At 54.8% G+C, this 21,459-nt stretch overlaps 1 protein-coding gene across 6 annotated transcripts in view; it reads left to right on the forward strand.

Moving 5' to 3' along the window:
• Nucleotides 1–281: 281 nt before the first annotated feature.
• The window catches only part of LOC141270740 (oocyte zinc finger protein XlCOF8.4-like), a 64,469-nt gene continuing 43,291 nt past the window's right edge, over nt 282–21,459 (forward strand). For 4 of the 6 annotated variants that reach the window (XM_073680836.1, XM_073680837.1, XM_073680839.1 and 1 more), the window contains exons 1-6: nt 282–376; nt 10,259–10,407; nt 10,537–10,716; nt 10,800–10,923; nt 11,007–11,104; nt 19,274–19,364. In XM_073680836.1, the coding sequence (XP_073536937.1) occupies nt 10,330–10,407; nt 10,537–10,716; nt 10,800–10,923; nt 11,007–11,104; nt 19,274–19,364 (571 nt within the window). In that variant the 5' untranslated portion in view covers nt 282–376; nt 10,259–10,329. The remainder of the gene's footprint in view (nt 377–10,258; nt 10,408–10,536; nt 10,717–10,799; nt 10,924–11,006; nt 11,105–19,273; nt 19,365–21,459) is intronic. The other 2 variants (XM_073680838.1, XM_073680841.1) reach the window with 2 other exon arrangements.

Genomic DNA, 21,459 nt, shown 5'->3' on the forward strand with positions numbered 1-21,459 from the left:
GGAGAATCTATGGGCTCCTGTGAGGTATATATTATTGGAGGCAGCAGAATGTATGGGCTCCTGTCAGGTATATATTATTGGAGCCAGGAGAATGTATGTGCTCCTGTCAGGTATATATTATTGGAGGTAGCAGAATGTATGGGCTCCTGTCAGGTATATATTATTGGAGGCAGGAGAATGTATGGGCTGCAGTCAGGACCTGTAAGCAGCCCCTACATTCTAGGCACAACCATGAAAACAGACTTCCGGACAATGTCATATGACCAACATACAGGACCTGTGATGATGTCACAGTCATGTGATCAGTCACATGGGGGGAGGAGCATGATGGGGCTTGTAGCAAGTGAAGGGTTTTCTGTGTAGGAAGCGGCCACAGGTAAGAGCTGAAGCTGAGGAGAAGTCTACACTGGGGACCGGTAATGAAGGAGCAGGGACTGTGTGATAGAGGGGACAGGACTCAGTCCTGGAGGAAGCATCGGGACTCTGCACTGGGGACCGGTAATGAGGGAGCAGGGACTGTGTGATAGAGGGGACAGGACTCAGTCCTGGGGGAAGCACCGGGACTCTACACTGGGGACCGGTAATGAGGGAGCAGGGACTGTGTGATAGAGGGGACAGGACTCAGTCCTGGGGGAAGCACCGGGACTCTGCACTGGGGACCGGTAATGAGGGAGCAGGGACTGTGTGATAGAGGGGACAAGACTCAGTCCTGGGGGAAGCACCGGGACTCTGCACTGGGGACCAGTAATGAGGGAGCAGGGACTGTGTGATAGAGGGGACAGGACTCAGTCCTGGAGGAAGCACCGGGACTCTACACTGGTGACCGGTAATGAGGGAGCAGGGACTGTGTGATAGAGGGGACAGGACTCAGTCCTGGAGGAAGCTTCGGGACTCTGCACTGGGGACCGGTAATGAGGGAGCAGGGACTGTGTGATAGAGGGGACAGGACTCAGTCCTGGGGGAAGCACCGGGACTCTACACTGGTGACCGGTAATGAGGGAGCAGGGACTGTGTGATAGAGGGGACAGGACTCAGTCCTGGGGGAAGCACCGGGACTGTACACTGGGGACCGGTAATGAGGGAGCAGGGACTGTGTGATAGAGGGGACAGGACTCAGTCCTGGGGGAAGCACCGGGACTCTACACTGGGGACCGGTAATGAGGGAGCTGGGACTGTGTGATAGAGGGGACAGGACTCAGTCCTGGGGGAAGCACCGGGACTCTGCACTGGGGACCGGTAATGAGGGAGCAGGGACTGTGTTATAGAGGAGACAGGACTCAGTCCTGGGGGAAGCACCGGGACTCTGCACTGGGGACCGGTAATGAGGGAGCAGGGACTGTGTGATAGAGGGGACAGGACTCAGTCCTGGAGGAAGCACCGGGACTCTGCACTGGGGACCGGTAATGAGGGAGCAGGGACTGTGTGATAGAGGAGACAGGACTCAGTCCTGGAGGAAATATCGGGACTCTACACTGGGGACCGGTAATGAGGGAGCAGGGACTGTGTGATAGAGGGGACAGGACTCAGTCCTGGGGGAAGCACCGGGACTCTGCACTGGGGACCGGTAACGAGGGAGCAGGGACTGTGTGATAGAGGGGATAGGACTCAGTCCTGGGGGAAGCACCGGGACTCTACACTGGGGACCGGTAATGAGGGAGCAGGGACTGTGTGATAGAGGGTACAGGACTCAGTCCTGGGGGAAGCACCGGGACTCTGCACTGGGGACCGGTAATGAGGGAGCAGGGACTGTGTGATAGAGGGGACAGGACTCAGTCCTGGGGGAAGCACCGGGACTCTGCACTGGGGACCGGTAATGAGGGAGCAGGGACTGTGTGATAGAGGGAACAGGACTCAATCCTGGGGGAAGCACCGGGACTCTGCACTGGGGACCGGTAATGAGGGAGCAGGGACTGTGTGATAGAGGGGACAGGACTCAGTCCTGGGGGAAGCACTGGGACTCTGCACTGGGGACCGGTAATGAGGGAGCAGGGACTGTGTGATAGAGGGGACAGGACTCAGTCCTGGGGACCGATAATGAGGGAGCAGGGACTGTGTGATAGAGGGGACAGGACTCAGTCCTGGAGGAAGCACCGGGACTCTGCACTGGGGACCGGTAATGAGGGAGCAGGGACTGTGTGATAGAGGGGAAAGGACTCAGTCCTGGGGGGAGCACCGGGACTCTGCACTGGGGACCGGTAATGAGGGAGCAGGGACTGTGTGATAGAGGGGACAGGACTCAGTCCTGGGGGAAGCACCGGGACTCTGCACTGGGGACCGGTAATGAGGGAGCAGGGACTGTGTGATAGAGGGGACAGGACTCAGTCCTGGAGGAAGCACCGGGACTCTGCACTGGGGACCGGTAATGAGGGAGCAGGGACTGTGTGATGGAGGGGACAGGACTCAGTCCTGGGGGAAGCACCGGGACTCTGCACTGGGGACCGGTAATGAGGGAGCAGGGACTGTGTGATAGAGGGGACAGGACTCAGTCCTGGAGGAAGCATCGGGACTCTGCACTGGGGACCGGTAATGAGGGAGCAGGGACTGTGTGATAGAGGGGACAGGACTCAGTCCTGGGGGAAGCACCGGGACTCTACACTGGGGACCGGTAATGAGGGAGCAGGGACTGTGTGAAAGAGGGGACAGGACTCAGTCCTGGGGGGAGCACCGGGACTCTGCACTGGGGACCGGTAATGAGGGAGCAGGGACTGTGTGATAGAGGGGACAGGACTCAGTCCTGGGGGAAGCACCGGGACTCTGCACTGGGGACCGGTAATGAGGGAGCAGGGACTGTGTGATAGAGGGGACAGGACTCAGTCCTGGGGGGAGCACCGGGACTCTACACTGGAGACCGGTAATGAGGGAGCAGGGATTGTGTGATAGAGGGGACAGGACTCAGTCCTGGGGAAAGCACCGGGACTCTACACTGGGGACCGGTAATGAGGGAGCAGGGACTGTGTGATAGAGGGGACAGGACTCAGTCCTGGGGGAAGCACCGGGACTCTGCACTGGGGACCGGTAATGAGGGAGCAGGGACTGTGTTATAGAGGAGACAGGACTCAGTCCTGGGGGAAGCACCGGGACTCTGCACTGGGGACCGGTAATGAGAGAGCAGGGACTGTGTGATAGAGGGGACAGGACTCAGTCCTGGAGGAAGCACCGGGACTCTGCACTGGGGACCGGTAATGAGGGAGCAGGGACTGTGTGATAGAGGAGACAGGACTCAGTCCTGGAGGAAATATCGGGACTCTACACTGGGGACCGGTAATGAGGGAGCAGGGACTGTGTGATAGAGGGGACAGGACTCAGTCCTGGGGGAAGCACCGGGACTCTGCACTGGGGACCGGTAACGAGGGAGCAGGGACTGTGTGATAGAGGGGATAGGACTCAGTCCTGGGGGAAGCACCGGGACTCTACACTGGGGACCGGTAATGAGGGAGCAGGGACTGTGTGATAGAGGGTACAGGACTCAGTCCTGGGGGAAGCACCGGGACTCTGCACTGGGGACCGGTAATGAGGGAGCAGGGACTGTGTGATAGAGGGGACAGGACTCAGTCCTGGGGGAAGCACCGGGACTCTGCACTGGGGACCGGTAATGAGGGAGCAGGGACTGTGTGATAGAGGGAACAGGACTCAATCCTGGGGGAAGCACCGGGACTCTGCACTGGGGACCGGTAATGAGGGAGCAGGGACTGTGTGATAGAGGGGACAGGACTCAGTCCTGGGGGAAGCACTGGGACTCTGCACTGGGGACCGGTAATGAGGGAGCAGGGACTGTGTGATAGAGGGGACAGGACTCAGTCCTGGGGACCGGTAATGAGGGAGCAGGGACTGTGTGATAGAGGGGACAGGACTCAGTCCTGGAGGAAGCACCGGGACTCTGCACTGGGGACCGGTAATGAGGGAGCAGGGACTGTGTGATAGAGGGGAAAGGACTCAGTCCTGGGGGAAGCATCGGGACTCTGCACTGGGGACCGGTAATAAGGGAGTAGGGACTGTGTGATAGAGGGGACAGGACTTAGTCCTGGGGGAAGCACCGGGACTCTGCACTAGGGACCGGTAATGAGGGAGCAGGGACTGTGTGATAGAGGGGACAGGACTCAGTCCTGGAGGAAGCACCGGGACTCTGCACTGGGGACCGGTAATGAGGGAGCAGGGACTGTGTGATGGAGGGGACAGGACTCAGTCCTGGGGGAAGCACCGGGACTCTGCACTGGGGACCGGTAATGAGGGAGCAGGGACTGTGTGATAGAGGGGACAGGACTCAGTCCTGGAGGAAGCACCGGGACTCTGCACTGGGGACCGGTAATGAGGGAGCAGGGACTGTGTGATAGAGGGGACAGGACTCAGTCCTGGGGGAAGCACCGGGACTCTACACTGGGGACCGGTAATGAGGGAGCAGGGACTGTGTGAAAGAGGGGACAGGACTCAGTCCTGGGGGGAGCACCGGGACTCTGCACTGGGGACCGGTAATGAGGGAGCAGGGACTGTGTGATAGAGGAGACAGGACTCAGTCCTGGAGGAAATACCGGGACTCTACACTGGGGACCGGTAATGAGGGAGCAGGGACTGTGTGATAGAGGGGACAGGACTCAGTCCTGGGGGAAGCACCAGGACTCTGCACTGGGGACCGGTAACGAGGGAGCAGGGACTGTGTGATAGAGGGGATAGGACTCAGTCCTGGGGGAAGCACCAGGACTCTACACTGGGGACCGGTAATGAGGGAGCAGGGACTGTGTGATAGAGGGTACAGGACTCAGTCCTGGGGGAAGCACCGGGACTCTGCACTGGGGACCGGTAATGAGGGAGCAGGGACTGTGTGATAGAGGGGACAGGACTCAGTCCTGGGGGAAGCACCGGGACTCTGCACTGGGGACCAGTAATGAGGGAGCAGGGACTGTGTGATAGAGGGAACAGGACTCAATCCTGGGGGAAGCACCGGGACTCTGCACTGGGGACCGGTAATGAGGGAGCAGGGACTGTGTGATAGAGGGGACAGGAGTCAGTCCTGGGGGAAGCACTGGGACTCTGCACTGGGGACCGGTAATGAGGGAGCAGGGACTGTGTGAAAGAGGGGACAGGACTCAGTCCTGGGGGGAGCACCGGGACTCTGCACTGGGGACCGGTAATGAGGGAGCAGGGACTGTGTGATAGAGGGGACAGGACTCAGTCCTGGGGGAAGCACCGGGACTCTGCACTGGGGACCGGTAATGAGGGAGCAGGGACTGTGTGATAGAGGGGACAGGACTCAGTCCTGGGGGGAGCACCGGGACTCTACACTGGAGACCGGTAATGAGGGAGCAGGGATTGTGTGATAGAGGGGACAGGACTCAGTCCTGGGGAAAGCACCGGGACTCTACACTGGGGACCGGTAATGAGGGAGCAGGGACTGTGTGATAGAGGGGACAGGACTCAGTCCTGGGGGAAGCACCGGGACTCTGCACTGGGGACCGGTAATGAGGGAGCAGGGACTGTGTTATAGAGGAGACAGGACTCAGTCCTGGGGGAAGCACCGGGACTCTGCACTGGGGACCGGTAATGAGGGAGCAGGGACTGTGTGATAGAGGGGACAGGACTCAGTCCTGGAGGAAGCACCGGGACTCTGCACTGGGGACCGGTAATGAGGGAGCAGGGACTGTGTGATAGAGGAGACAGGACTCAGTCCTGGAGGAAATATCGGGACTCTACACTGGGGACCGGTAATGAGGGAGCAGGGACTGTGTGATAGAGGGGACAGGACTCAGTCCTGGGGGAAGCACCGGGACTCTGCACTGGGGACCGGTAACGAGGGAGCAGGGACTGTGTGATAGAGGGGATAGGACTCAGTCCTGGGGGAAGCACCGGGACTCTACACTGGGGACCGGTAATGAGGGAGCAGGGACTGTGTGATAGAGGGTACAGGACTCAGTCCTGGGGGAAGCACCGGGACTCTGCACTGGGGACCGGTAATGAGGGAGCAGGGACTGTGTGATAGAGGGGACAGGACTCAGTCCTGGGGGAAGCACCGGGACTCTGCACTGGGGACCGGTAATGAGGGAGCAGGGACTGTGTGATAGAGGGAACAGGACTCAATCCTGGGGGAAGCACCGGGACTCTGCACTGGGGACCGGTAATGAGGGAGCAGGGACTGTGTGATAGAGGGGACAGGACTCAGTCCTGGGGGAAGCACTGGGACTCTGCACTGGGGACCGGTAATGAGGGAGCAGGGACTGTGTGATAGAGGGGACAGGACTCAGTCCTGGGGACCGGTAATGAGGGAGCAGGGACTGTGTGATAGAGGGGACAGGACTCAGTCCTGGAGGAAGCACCGGGACTCTGCACTGGGGACCGGTAATGAGGGAGCAGGGACTGTGTGATAGAGGGGAAAGGACTCAGTCCTGGGGGAAGCATCGGGACTCTGCACTGGGGACCGGTAATAAGGGAGTAGGGACTGTGTGATAGAGGGGACAGGACTTAGTCCTGGGGGAAGCACCGGGACTCTGCACTAGGGACCGGTAAAGAGGGAGCAGGGACTGTGTGATGGAGGGGACAGGACTCAGTCCTGGGGGAAGCACCGGGACTCTGCACTGGGGACCGGTAATGAGGGAGCAGGGACTGTGTGATAGAGGGGACAGGACTCAGTCCTGGAGGAAGCATCGGGACTCTGCACTGGGGACCGGTAATGAGGGAGCAGGGACTGTGTGATAGAGGGGACAGGACTCAGTCCTGGGGGAAGCACCGGGACTCTACACTGGGGACCGGTAATGAGGGAGCAGGGACTGTGTGAAAGAGGGGACAGGACTCAGTCCTGGGGGGAGCACCGGGACTCTGCACTGGGGACCGGTAATGAGGGAGCAGGGACTGTGTGATAGAGGGGACAGGACTCAGTCCTGGGGGAAGCACCGGGACTCTGCACTGGGGACCGGTAATGAGGGAGCAGGGACTGTGTGATAGAGGGGACAGGACTCAGTCCTGGGGGGAGCACCGGGACTCTACACTGGAGACCGGTAATGAGGGAGCAGGGATTGTGTGATAGAGGGGACAGGACTCAGTCCTGGGGAAAGCACCGGGACTCTACACTGGGGACCGGTAATGAGGGAGCAGGGACTGTGTGATAGAGGGGACAGGACTCAGTCCTGGGGGAAGCACCGGGACTCTGCACTGGGGACCGGTAATGAGGGAGCAGGGACTGTGTGATAGAGGAGACAGGACTCAGTCCTGGGGGAAGCACCGGGACTCTGCACTGGGGACCGGTAATGAGGGAGCAGGGACTGTGTGATAGAGGGGACAGGACTCAGTCCTGGAGGAAGCACCGGGACTCTGCACTGGGGACCGGTAATGAGGGAGCAGGGACTGTGTGATAGAGGAGACAGGACTCAGTCCTGGAGGAAATACCGGGACTCTACACTGGGGACCGGTAATGAGGGAGCAGGGACTGTGTGATAGAGGGGACAGGACTCAGTCCTGGGGGAAGCACCGGGACTCTGCACTGGGGACCGGTAACGAGGGAGCAGGGACTGTGTGATAGAGGGGATAGGACTCAGTCCTGGGGGAAGCACCAGGACTCTACACTGGGGACCGGTAATGAGGGAGCAGGGACTGTGTGATAGAGGGTACAGGACTCAGTCCTGGGGGAAGCACCGGGACTCTGCACTGGGGACCGGTAATGAGGGAGCAGGGACTGTGTGATAGAGGGGACAGGACTCAGTCCTGGGGGAAACACCGGGACTCTGCACTGGGGACCAGTAATGAGGGAGCAGGGACTGTGTGATAGAGGGAACAGGACTCAATCCTGGGGGAAGCACCGGGACTCTGCACTGGGGACCGGTAATGAGGGGACAGGAGTCAGTCCTGGGGGAAGCACTGGGACTCTGCACTGGGGACCGGTAATGAGGGAGCAGGGACTGTGTGATAGAGGGGACAGGACTCAGTCCTGGGGACCGGTAATGAGGGAGCAGGGACTGTGTGATAGAGGGGACAGGACTCAGTCCTGGAGGAAGCACCGGGACTCTGCACTGGGGACCGGTAATGAGGGAGCAGGGACTGTGTGATGGAGGGGACAGGACTCAGTCCTGGGGAAAGCACCGGGACTCTACACTGGGGACCGGTAATGAGGGAGCAGGGACTGTGTGATAGAGGGGACAGGAGTCAGTCCTGGGGGAAGCACTGGGACTCTGCACTGGGGACCGGTAATGAGGGAGCAGGGACTGTGTGATAGAGGGGACAGGACTCAGTCCTGGGGACCGGTAATGAGGGAGCAGGGACTGTGTGATAGAGGGGACAGGACTCAGTCCTGGGGGAAGCACCGGGACTCTGCACTCGGGACCGGTAATGAGGGAGCAGGGACTGTGTGATAGAGGGGACAGGACTCAGTCCTGGAGGAAGCTTCGGGACTCTGCACTGGGGACCGGTAATGAGGGAGCAGGGACTGTGTGATAGAGGGGACAGCACTCAGTCCTGGGGGAAGCACCGGGACTCTGCACTGGAGACCGGTAATGAGGGAGCAGGGACTGTGTGATAGAGGGGACAGGACTCAGTCCTGGGGGAAGCACCGGGACTCTGCACTGGGGACCGGTAATGAGGGAGCAGGGACTGTGTGATAGAGGGGACAGGACTCAGTCCTGGGGGAAGCACCGGGACTCTGCACTGGGGACCGGTAATGAGGGAGCAGGGACTGTGTGATAGAGGGGACAGCACTCAGTCCTGGGGGAAGCACCGGGACTCTGCACTGGAGACCGGTAATGAGGGAGCAGGGACTGTGTGATAGAGGGGACAGGACTCAGTCCTGGGGGAAGCACCGGGACTCTGCACTGGGGACCGGTAATGAGGGAGCAGGGACTGTGTGATAGAGGGGACAGGACTCAGTCCTGGAGGAAGCTTCGGGACTCTGCACTGGGGACCGGTAGTGAGGGAGCATGGACTGTGTGATAGAGGGGACAGCACTCAGTCCTGGGGGAAGCACCGGGACTCTGCACTGGAGACCGGTAATGAGGGAGCAGGGACTGTGTGATAGAGGGGACAGGTCTCAGTCCTGGGGGAAGCATCGGGACTCTGCACTGGGGACCGGTAATGAGGGAGCAGGGACTGTGTGATAGAGGGGACAGGACTCAGTCCTGGGGGAAGCACCGGGACTCTGCACTGGTGACCGGTAATGAGGGAGTAGGGACTGTGTGATAGAGGGGACAGGACTCAGTCCTGGAGGAAGCATCGGGACTCTGCACTGGGGACCGGTAATGAGGGAGCGGGGACTGTGTGATAGAGGGGACAGGACTCAGTCCTGGAGGAAGCATCGGGACTCTGCACTGGGGACCGGTAATGAGGGAGCAGGGACTGTGTGATAGAGGGGACAGGACTCAGTCCTGAGGGAAGCACCGGGACTCTGCACTGGGTACCGGTAATGAGGGAGCAGGGACTGTGTGATAGAGGGGACAGGACTCAGTCCTGGAGGAAGCACCGGGACTCTGCACTGGGGACCGGTAATGAGGGAGCAGGGACTGTGTGATAGAGGGGACAGGACTCAGTCCTGGGGGAAGCACCGGGACTCTGCACTGGGGACCAGTAATGAGGGAGCAGGGACTGTGTGATAGAGGGGACAGGACTCAGTCCTGGAGGAAGCATCGGGACTCTGCACTGGGGACCGGTAATGAGGGAGCAGGGACTGTGTGATAGAGGGGACAGGACTCAGTCCTGGGGGAAGCACCGGGACTCTGCTCTGGGGACCGGTAATGAGGGAGCAGGGACTGTGTGATAGAGGGGACAGGACTCAGTCCTGGGGGAAGCACCGGGACTCTGCTCTGGGGACCGGTAATGAGGGAGCAGGGACTGTGTGATAGAGGGGACAGGACTCAGTCCTAGGGTAAGCACCGGGACTCTGCACTGGGAACCGGTAATGATGGAGCAGGGACTGTGTGATAGAGGGGACAGGACTCAGTCCTGGAGGAAGCACCGGGACTCTGCACTGGGGACCGGTAATGAGGGAGCAGGGACTGTGTGATAGAGGGGACAGGACTCAGTCCTGGAGGAAGCACCGGGACTCTGCACTGGGGACCGGTAATGAGGGAGCAGGGACTGTGTGATAGAGGGGACAGGACTCAGTCCTGGGGGAAGCACCGAGTCTCTGCACTGTAAATTTCTCTATGTGACTATAATGCGATTGTGTTTTATACCGGGGGCAGGACGGGGCCATGACTGGATGTAGTGATCACGTGAAGCCGGTAACAGCTCCGGAGATTTCTTACATGGGATCTTTATGATGTTACATCGTCATCTTCTCCCTATTCAGTTCCCTACAATATCGGATCCTTTCAGTGGAGATCTTCTATATAAGAGAATTCTCCTGATTGACCATCTTTTATGGATAGAGAGAGGAACAAGATGGCGGAGAGGATATTACACCTCACCCTAGAGATCCTCTTCCGGCTTACTGGAGAGGTGAGAGATTCTGATGACGTCACATTACATCATTCTTATCTATGGGAATAACAGATGGACAGAACTGGAGAGGTGAGGACTCTGGATATGTCTGTAGTGAGATTTATTAATGTGTCTCTCCATAACCAGGATTACACAGTAGTGAAGAAGACCTCTAGTGAGCGCTCTCAGGACCCTGTGTCTGAGGGATTGGTAAGACCCCTGAGCCCAATCACGGGGCCTCCACCTCACCCCCTGATACATGAGGACATCAATGACCGGAAGATCCTTGAACTCGCCTACAAGATGATTGAGCTGCTTACTGGAGAGGTGACACTGCTGGGAATGCTGGGACATTATACAGTAACGATATGAAGGGATCGGGGGGATGACTGTATCATTGTATGTGTTAGGTTCCTATAAGGTGTCAGGATGTCACCGTCTATTTCTCCATGGAGGAGTGGGAGTATTTAGAAGGACACAAAGATCTGTACAATTACGTCATGATGGAGGTTCCCCAGCCCCTCACATCACCAGGTAATAGACAGGACTAAATACACATGGCCTATAATTATCTGTATGTAAAGAATGAATTCAGTCCCTGTATGTGTTTCCTCCAGATCCGTCCAGTAAGAGGACAACACTAGAGAGATGTCCCCGTCCTCTTCTTCCACAGGACTGTAAACAAGAAGATCCCGATGTTCTTCTGGATTATCAGGTAGATGGAGAGAAGGTGTCATGAGATCTCCCATATGAAGTGTAGAAAGCTGTGAAGGTTTTGTGTTCAGTCTTGTTTTATCCCCCAGTATTATACACTGAACAACCAATTTATTAGAGATACTTTCACACTTCCATCTGATACCAATTAGTCACATGACCGCGGAGTGCAGCATAAATCGGAGTGATCAGGTTTCAGAATGGTAACATTGAGCAATCTTAATTACATTGTCAAAGCAAAAGTAAATTCAAGAATTGCCAACCTTATGAAGTTTTTACATGCAGTGATGTGAAGAGTATATGGAGAAAGATGTGGTCAATGAAATATATCCAGTAATATTGGATCCCGTGGATGTAAACACCGTATGAAGGAAAATGTGAACAATAGTTGTGAGAACATGTGGTGCAGTTATACAGACTGCAGCTGAATACTGCGCTAGTGTTCAACTAATGTGTGTGAATGCAGCCATCATTCCTTAGAACAGATGCGCGATAGCAGCAGTGACCAGTTCCAGTGTTATTTTCTGACCTATAGAAACAGAAAGGAAAACGAGAATATTGTTTGCCACATTCTGGGACCTCTGATGCCTGTGGATGGATGTTTTGACTTTACTTACCTTAGTATTATTACAGTCCCTTCATGGCTGCTGTTTATGGTACAAGCTGTAAGGTGGCGGTGTTCACACCATGCAGTAACTGAGGCAGTGACCCAAGCAAGTCCAACATAAACAGCTTTCGTTCAGCAACTCACGGGTGAAACAGGACAGTCGCCCGGTTCGCCGCCGGGTTAACATAAGCCCATAAAGCACGGTTGCCGTGGACAACAGCCGCGCCGGGCCTCTCAGAGCCTGACAGATGCAGAGCCTTCCCAGGCGTGAGTTCAGCTACACACAGGCCCGCCGAGCTTTCCTGCTATGCTCCTAGCAGGTCCCAACACTGAACAACACTAACCCTTGTTTTACGGTTTTTAAAGGACCTGTGGCAAGAGCCACTGGAAAACCTCCGTTGGAGGGAGGAGGCCGCCCCACTGCCTTCCTGTGACCTCCTCCAAGAAATGAAGGCCCTGCCGGGTTTTACTTAATCTGTCTTAGCCTGATAGCCTGACCAGGTCAATGCTCACCTTCATTCCTGCATTGCAGCCGCAGCTGTGTCTGTGACTGCAATGCACTCCAACGGGTTTAATAGGTCTCTGTACACATTCTGGGGGATATATAACGTCCCTCGTATACGATCACATATTTTCCCCCTCTGTTCAAACTTGAGGGGTTGAACACTTGCCATCATACAGGGTGCCCGGGACAGGGCATCCGCATTTGCCTGCGACTTCCCAGCGCGATGTTCTACAGAGGAACTGTAATTTTGCAGTGACAGGAACCACCTGGTGACTCGCGCATTCCTCTCCTTGGCGTTCCTCATCCATACCAAGGGTGAGTGGTCCGTCACCAAGTGGAACTGACGCCCGAGCAAATAATAACGTAGTGATTCCAAGGCCCACTTAATAGCCAAACACTCCTTCTCTACCACGCTATAGTTTTTCTCTGCTGGGGTAAGCTTTCTACTCAAGTAGGTGACCAGGTGCTCTTCACCATTCACCTTTTGGGACAATGCCGCCCCTAGGCCTACCTCCGAGGCATCTGTCTGTACAATGAAGGTTTCCTTGAAGTTGGGGTTGATGAGGACTGACTGCCCAAACAGGGCCAACTTCATGGGCTGAAACGCTTCTTCTGCCTGAGGGTTCCACCGAACTATTACCGATTTTGATTTTATTTTTTTTCCACTTTCAAGAAGTCGGTCAGGGCCGCCGTTCTCCCAGCAAAATTAGGTATACACCGGCGGTAATACCCAAGGATGCCAAGGAACGCCCTCATCTGTTTTGTGCTTGATGGTTTAGACCAGCTTTTAATGGCCTCAACTTTGTTGATTTGGGGCTTGATAACTACTCGGCCAATCGCATACCCCAAATATCGTGCTTCCTCTAGCCCTATCGCACATTTTTTTGGGTTTGCTGTTAACCCCGTGGCTCAGAATCCAGCACCGCTTGTACCTGGGATAGGTGTGCGTATGCCAGTCGGTGCTAAAGATGATAATAACATCTAGATACGCTGAGCATACTCCTGATGGGGCCTCTAGAATGTATCCCGGGGCGCCATGTAACCCAAAAGGTAAGACCACATAGGAATATAGACCCTCTGGAGTTATGAAGGCTGTCTTTTCCTTCGCCGATTTCGTGAGAGGTACCTGCCAGTAACCCTTGGTGAGATCGAGCGTGGTAAAGACACTTCATTTAATTTCCGGAAATCGTTACAGAAGCGTAACTATCCGTCTGCTTTCGGGATCAATATGATGGCGCTAGCCCACTCACTCCTTAATTCCTCGATGACTCCTAACTAGAGCATTTGTTTTACCTCAGCCGTGATGGCTTGCCTCCGGGCTTCGGGTACCCAGTATGGTCTCATTCGTACCCTTACCCTAAGTTCGGTGACCATGTCATGTTGGAGCACCGTAGTCCTACCCAGTAGCTCTGAGAACACATCGGTATTCTGCTGCACCAGCGAGTGAGCCTCCCGTCGCTGCTGTTTAGTGAGAGCATCACTTATCCTGACCTCTTCCCCGGACGCATCCCTGGCTGAAGGTAGAGAACTCTCTGGCGGCATGTCCGGAGTGACGTCTGCAACTAAACACTCTTGTTCTTTCCAAGGTTTCCAGGTTTACATGATAAAGCTGCTCAGGTTTCCTCCCTCCGGGCTAATACACCCGGTAATTTACCTCTCCCATCTTTTCTCGAACTTCATATGGCCCTTGCCACTTGGCCATGAGCTTACTCTCGGCTGTCGGTACAAGTACTAACTCCTGATTGCCCTTGTTAAAATACCTGACCGTTGCTCTTTTATTTTATGTGCGCTTCTGTGCTGCCTGGGCATCTAACAGATGTTCTTTCACGATGGGCATGACCGCCACGATCCGGTCCTACATACTAGCCATGTGTTCAAATATACTATGTGGAGTCGGCTCTTGTTCCCACGTTTCTTTGGCTACGTCCAACAAACCCCTAGGGTGTCTGCCGTACAATAACTCAAAGTGAGAGAACCCTGTGGATGCCTGGGGTACCTCACGGACGGCAAACATCAAATAGGGTAGCAACATGTCCCAATCCCTTCCGTCCTTAGAAACCACCTTTTTTTAACATGGACTTGAGGGGTTTATTGAACCGTTCTACTAGCCCGTCGGTTTGAGGGTGGTACACCGAGGTGTGCAATTGTTTTATTTTTAGTAGTTTGCACAGTTCCCTCGTCACCTTGGACATAAAAGGGGTTCCTTGATCCGTCAGGATCTCCTTAGGTAGCCCAAGGCGACAGAACATGGCAAACAGCTCCCGTGCAATCAGTTTCGCCGAGGTGTGGCGCAGCGGTACAGCCTCCGGGTACCGGGTGGCATAGTCGATAACCACCAGTATATGGTGGTGGCCACGAGCGGATTTTACAATGGGCCCTACCAGGTCCGTTCAAAAGATACCTCTATCACTGGCAGAGGTACCAATGGGCTACGGAAACTTGGGGTGGGTGTGGTCAGCTGACATTCGGGGCAGGATTCGCAGTAGTTTTGGACCTTCGCGTAAATCCCCGGCCAAAACAACCGCTGCAGGATACGCTCTTGCGTCTTTTTAACCCCTAAGTGTTCACCCAGCCGGTGTGTGTGTGCCATCTCCAGAACTGCCCGACGGTACTGCTGAGGTACAACTAACTGTTCCACGACCTCGTCCCTGATTTTGTCTACCCTATAGAGCAGGGGTCTCAAACTCGGCTGGGTATATGGGCCGCACATGGAAAAAATTTGAATTTGGGGGGCCGCATTCTTTGTTCAATGTGACATTTTTAGTGATACCATTTTTTTTGTATACACCTTTTGAACATTTTTGCCGTGTTTATTTTTTTATGGCTTGGGTCGTTATGGATGTGGCGATAATAAACGTGCACTTTTTTGTGTTTACTTTAGTTTACATATAAAACAGCATTTTTAGTGCCCAATATTTTTTCATGCTTTATTTTATTTTTTTTACAATTTTATTTCCCCCAATTGGCCACATACAGTAATATTGTCTTACAATTAGCATCATATAGTAATAATGGAAAACATCTTGTAGTAATGTTCCCCATCCAAGTCCCCATCTTGTACTAATGTGCCCCATCCAGGTCCCCATCCTGTGGCTATTTGCCCCATCCAGGTCCCCATCCTGTAGCAACGTTCCCCATCCTGGCGCCCATCTTGTACTAATGTGCCTCATCCAGGTCCCCATCTTGGGGCTATGTGCCCCATCCAGGTCCCCATCCTGTGGCAATGTTCCCCATCCAGGTCCCCATCTTGTGGCTCTGGTCCCCATCTTGTGGCTCTGTGCCCCATCCAGGTCCCCATCTTGTGGCTCTGTGCCCCATCCAGGTCCCCATCTTGTGGCTCTGTGCCCCATCCAGGTCCCCATCTTGTGGCTCTGTGCCCCATCCAGGTCCCCATCTTGTGGCTCTGTGCCCCATCCAGGTCCCCATCTTGTGGCTCTGTGCCCCATCCAGGTCCCCATCTTGTGGCTCTGTGCCCCATCCAGGTCCCCATCTTGTGGCTCTGTGCCCCATTCAGGTCCCCATCCTGTGGCTATGTGCCCCATCCAGGTCCCCATCCTGTGGCTATGTGCCCCATCCAGGTCCCCATCCTGTGGCTATGTGCCCCATCCAGGTCCCCATCCTGTGGCTATGTGCCCCATCCAGGTCCCCATCCTGTGGCTATGTGCCCCATCCAGGTCCCCATCCTGTGGCTATGTGCCCCATCCAGGTCCCCATCCTGTGGCTATGTGCCCCATCCAGGTCCCCATCTTGTGGCTATGTGCCCCATCCAGGTCCCCATCTTGTGGCTATGTGCCCCATCCAGGTCCCCATCTTGTGGCTATGTGCCCCATCCAGGTCCCCATCTTGTGACTATGTGCCCCATCCAGGTCCCCATCTTGTGGCTATGTGCCCCATAATGGGTCCCCTCTTGTGGCTATGTGCCCCATCCAGGTCCCCATCCTGTGGCTATGTGCCCCATCCAGGTCCCCTCTTGTGGCTATGTGCCCCCGGTGTTGTTCTTCACACACATAAAATAGAAAAAAAAAAAGATGATTCTCACCTGTCCTCCGTTCCCTCGGCGGCCTTCCTGCAGATGTGGCCCGCAGGCACCACAGAGTCCGACCGCTTGACGATCCCGACCTGGTCCAGGAGGAGCCGCCGACAGCAGCGCTGCATTGCCACACAGAGACTGTCTCCCAGCACTGCATTTCCAATGCCAGCCGCTGGCCAATCAGAGGCCAGCAGCTGACATCTGCATATGGCAATGACGTCATACTCGCTGCGCCGACACGCAGATATCAGCTGCTGGCCTCTGATTGGCCAGCGGCTGGCATTGGAAATGCAGTGCAGGGAAACAGTCTCTGTGTGGCAATGCAGCGCTGCTGTCGGCGGCTCCTCCTGGACCAGGTCGGGATCGTCAAGGGGTCTGTGCCTGCGGGCCGCATAAAGCAGCCTCAGGGGCCGCGTGTTTGAGACCCCTGCTATAGAGCAACTCACCGTTGACCACCATGTGTGGAAACACAGTATCTGCACCGGATTGTTGAGCTACACCATTTACCTCTAACACCCTTTGCCGCGCCCAAGTCAGGATGGGATCCTGTAGCTGAGCTGTCCCAAACGTGCCCTGGGACACTTCCAGCTCGGGGATCAACGGGGTCTCCTCGACCTCTCCTGCCAGCACCTCTAGGGGAGACCTATCGGGGTCACACTCTGTCCGTAGGTTGGACACCCCCTACGGCAGGTACCCCTGACTCGGCTTCTTCGGGTACAGTGACCATAATAAATTTTACTGGGGGAGAGTGGTTTTTGTTTTTCCAGAGTCCAGAACAGGGGCAAGTCTCTTCCCAACACAGTCCCATAGGGAAGAGTTTTTACCACCCCCACCACATGTTTCATGTCCCCACATGGCGTGGACCAAACTACCTCCGTGATTGGGTATTCTCGGAGGTCCCCATGGATACACACAACCCCGACTGTCCGTCCACTGGGGTTGTCTCCTGCCACCAGCGACTCATGTACCAAAGTCACTAGGCTCCCCGAGTCTAAGAGGGCCTCCTTTGGGTACCCATTAACCAGTACCTGGTACAGTTGGGGTTCACTGTCCAGGGGGTCGGCACTCGCAGTGCAGACGGTCTGGGTGTACAGTGAGACCGAGTGGTTATACCCGCAGTCCGTGGGCTCTGTAGTCAGGGGGCCGTTAGCAACCACATGTCCCGGCCCCTGACACCGCCAGCACCTAATGGTAGCGGTACTGTTCGTTCAAGTGACCGTTTGGGAGGTAACCGGTCTCATGCCACTCTGACTCAGGGGTACCCCTTCAGCAAGGGTACGGTGCTGACTGTCCTCAGCAGAGGGACGCGACCCCCTTTTCCGGTTCCTGGGTTGGCAGGGTCTGGCGTGACAGCCGCAAGGGGGCAGAATCCTGTATAAATTCCTGAGTGGCCGAGTACCGCTCAGTCAGGCTGACCACCTGAATTTTACTCAAACTGAATTTCACTCAATTATATAACAGGTGTGTGTGCCCAGCTGAAGGGCTGACCCTCTGTAACTCTTCCCTGCCCAGCTGTAGGGCTGACCCTCTGTAACTCTTCCCTGCCCAGCTGTAGGGCTGACCCTCTGTAACTCTCCCCTGCCCAGCTGCAGGGCTGACCCTCTGTAACTCTTCCCTGCCCAGCTGTAGGGCTGACCCTCTGTAACTCTCCCCTGCCCAGCTGCAGGGCTGACCCTCTGTAACTCTCCCCTGCCCAGCTGCAGGGCTGACCCTCTGTAACTCTCTCCTGTCCAGCTGCAGGGCTGACCCTCTGTAACTCTCCCCTGCCCAGCTGCAGGGCTGACCCTCTGTAACTCTTCCCTGCCCAGCTGTAGGGCTGACCCTCTGTAACTCTCCCCTGCCCAGCTGCAGGGCTGACCCTCTGTAACTCTTCCCTGCCCAGCTGTAGGGCTGACCGTCTGTAACTCTCCCCTGCCCAGCTGCAGGGCTGACCCTCTGTAACTCTCCCCTGTCCAGCTGCAGGACTGACCCTCTGTAACTCTCCCCTGCCCAGCTGCAGGGCTGACCCTCTGTAACTCTCTCCTGTCCAGCTGCAGGGCTGACCCTCTGTAACTCTCCCCTGCCCAGCTGCAGGGCTGACCCCCTGTAACTCTCCACTGCCCAGCTGCAGGGCTGACCCTCTGCAACTCTCCCCTGCCCAGCTGCAGGGCTGACCCTCTGTAACTCTCCCCTGCCCAGCTGCAGGACTGACCCTCTGTAACTCTCCCCTGCCCAGCATCAGGACTGACCCTCTGTAACTCTCCCCTGCCCAGCTGCAGGGCTGACCCCCTGTAACTCTCCACTGCCCAGCTGCAGGGCTGACCCCCTGTAACTCTCCACTGCCCAGCTGCAGGGCTGACCCTCTGCAACTCTCCCCTGCCCAGCTGCAGGGCTGATCCTCTGCTACTCTCCCCTGCCCAGCTGCAGGGCTGATCCTCTGCTACTCTCCCCTGCCCAGCTGCAGGGCTGACCCTCTGCTACTCTCCCCTGCCCAGCTGCAGGGCTGACCCTCTGCTACTCTCCCCTGCCCAGCTGCAGGGTTAACCCTCTGTAACTCTCCCCTGCCCAGCTGCAGGGCTGACCCTCTGTAACTCTCCCCTGCCCAGCTGCAGGGCTGACCCTCTGTAACTCTCCCCTGCCCAGCTGCAGGGCTGACCCTCTGTAATTCTCCCCTGCCCAGCTGCAGGGCTGACCCTCTGTAATTCTCCCCTGCCCAGCTGCAGGGCTGACCTTCTGTAACTCTCCCCTGCAGGACTGACCCTCTGTAACTCTCCCCTGCCCAGCTGCAGGGCTGACCCTCTGTAACTCTCTCCTGCCCAGCTGCAGGATTGACCCTCTGTAACTCTCCCCTACCCAGCTGCAGGGCTGATCCTCTGTAACTCTCCCCTACCCAGCTGCAGGGCTGATCCTCTGTAACTCTCCCCTACCCAGCTGCAGGGCTGACCCTCTGTAACTCTCCCCTACCCAGCCGTCTACTCTCAGATCCTAATCCTATAAAGCATCTCTGGGACGACTTCATCTGTTTGACTTTTACAATTTTTTTTTTCAGGGTAGATATCTGCCCCATATTAATACTACAGAGACATATGTGAGGGGTGATGAGCGGTGTAAAGAGGAGATTCCTACAGATAACCGCACAGGTGAGTAGTGACCACTTAATGCAGAGAAGTCACAGGTATTAGTCACTGGCGTGTAGAATAATTATAGGTGTTGATGTATTTCAGAGTATGTTCACATGGGACTTTTCATGTGGATTTTACTGTTAAAAATTTAGGGGCTGATTCATTAAGACAGGCTCTGTGCACCCCAGTCTGAATCAAGGTGTGAGATGGGATAAGATGCACATCACTTAATGAATTCACCAGAAATGGTACTCAAGTCAGGGACAGACTGGAGAAACATGTCTGGCCGGCGTAAGTTACGCTACTGGAGTGACATAACTGTTGATTAATGTGGTGGGCACCACCAAGCCCAGTCCATGCTTTACCCACATTGGAGGAGCTGCTGGGACTTTTCTGAAAATGCCAATAATTGCAATTTTTTTTACACAGCTTCACACTTTGTAAAAATTTTGCATCTTCTCAAATTCTTTTATGCCAGAAAACCGCAGCAAACACTTTGATAAATTGGCTTCCTAGTGCTTAAAGGGAACTTGACACCTGATACATGCTGCCCACGGATTGGGCAGTATGTATCAGACACTAGCTATACGATTTCAGCCATGAATGTTTTGCTCTGAAATGCTATGATATTTCATAGAGAAACAGATACATTTAATAGCCGACGGGGACTGAGAGGCACCGGTGACTAGTCGTACAGGCCGGTCCCTGGCGGCATCTCTCTGCCCGCTGACAGTGACTGATAATCCTCTGGCTACATGTGCAGCCTCTGTCTATGTGCCGCTGCGTTTCAAAGTAAAACATACCTTACCGATATTGTACAGCAACGCTGTCCACAAATTGAGCAGCATGTGTCAGGTTCATTTTAACCCCTTCTCTCCCGAGCCTGTTTTCACCTTCATGACCAGGCCAAATTTTCCAATTCAGATCAGTGTCCCTTTGAGGTAATAACTCTGGAATGCTTCAACGGATCCCACGGATTCTGAGAATGTTTTTTCATGACATATTGCACTTTATGATAGTGGTAAAATTTCTTCAATATTCCTGGTGTTTATTTGTGAAAAAAAACAGAAATTTGGTGAAAATGTTAGAAAAATATTTAGATTTGAGAGTCCTCAGTGGTTGATACCTTTTAATGGCTAACTGAAAAGATGGTAACAAGTCTAATTAAGAGACTACTCAGGTCTCTTAATTAGACTAGTATAACACAAAATCTGAAGAGTCACATATTTATACACAATAGTACACAGAAATAATGCAATAGATGAGACAGGTGACGGATAGCAGAGCTATTACTATAGGAGAGATAAACAGTTCTGGCTTTAAATATTTCAGAAGTTATTAGATAAGGAGTGTGAAAGTTTTATTGTCCTGTGACTTGATCCAGGATTGTGATGACCCCACAGGTCTGATGAGCACATTCCTTAGTTGATGTAGAATGACATAAATCCATGCGACACATTCATTCCTGCTCTGAAGATGTCAAAGGTCACCATGAGTTTATATTCCGAGTCTCTTCTTTCTCTATGAGATTTGAAGTTACCTTTTAATACTAGTAATTTCATGTCTTTGATGCTCTGATCAGGGGAACAAAAATGCTTGGCCACAGGTTTATCTATTCTTCTTCATTTATTGTGTGGCGATGATGATTCATCCTTGTCCTAAGTTTTTACCCTGTCTCCCCTACATAAAGACCCCCAGCTGGACATTTGGTACATACAGTGAAGGAAATAATTATTTTGATCCCTTGCTGTTTTTGTAAGTTTGCCCACTGACAAAGACATGAACAGTCTATAATTTTAGGAGTAGGTTAATTTTAACATTGAGAGATAGAATATCCCCCAAAAAATCAAGAAAATCACATTGTATAAATTTAAACCAAAAAATAATGAGTACATATGGCCCAAATAAGAACAGCAAGAATGTCCATGCTAGTGCTCAAAATTCAATTCCGTTTATTAATCGGTTACATTGTGTAGAGCTTATACAAATCTTGGAGACAATAACGGGATAAACAAAGGACTGAGCAGAGAGGCAAGGTAGGGGAAAAGAATAACCCGAAGGCAACAGAGGGAAAATAAAGTGCATCTGGTACAGTTAAGGGTACTTGTGCAAA

This window comes from Phyllobates terribilis, unplaced genomic scaffold (assembly GCF_046119375.1).
Source record: "Phyllobates terribilis strain yellow unplaced genomic scaffold, ASM4611937v1 Scaffold_5__5_contigs__length_657084704, whole genome shotgun sequence".
Taxonomy (NCBI): domain Eukaryota; kingdom Metazoa; phylum Chordata; class Amphibia; order Anura; family Dendrobatidae; genus Phyllobates; species Phyllobates terribilis.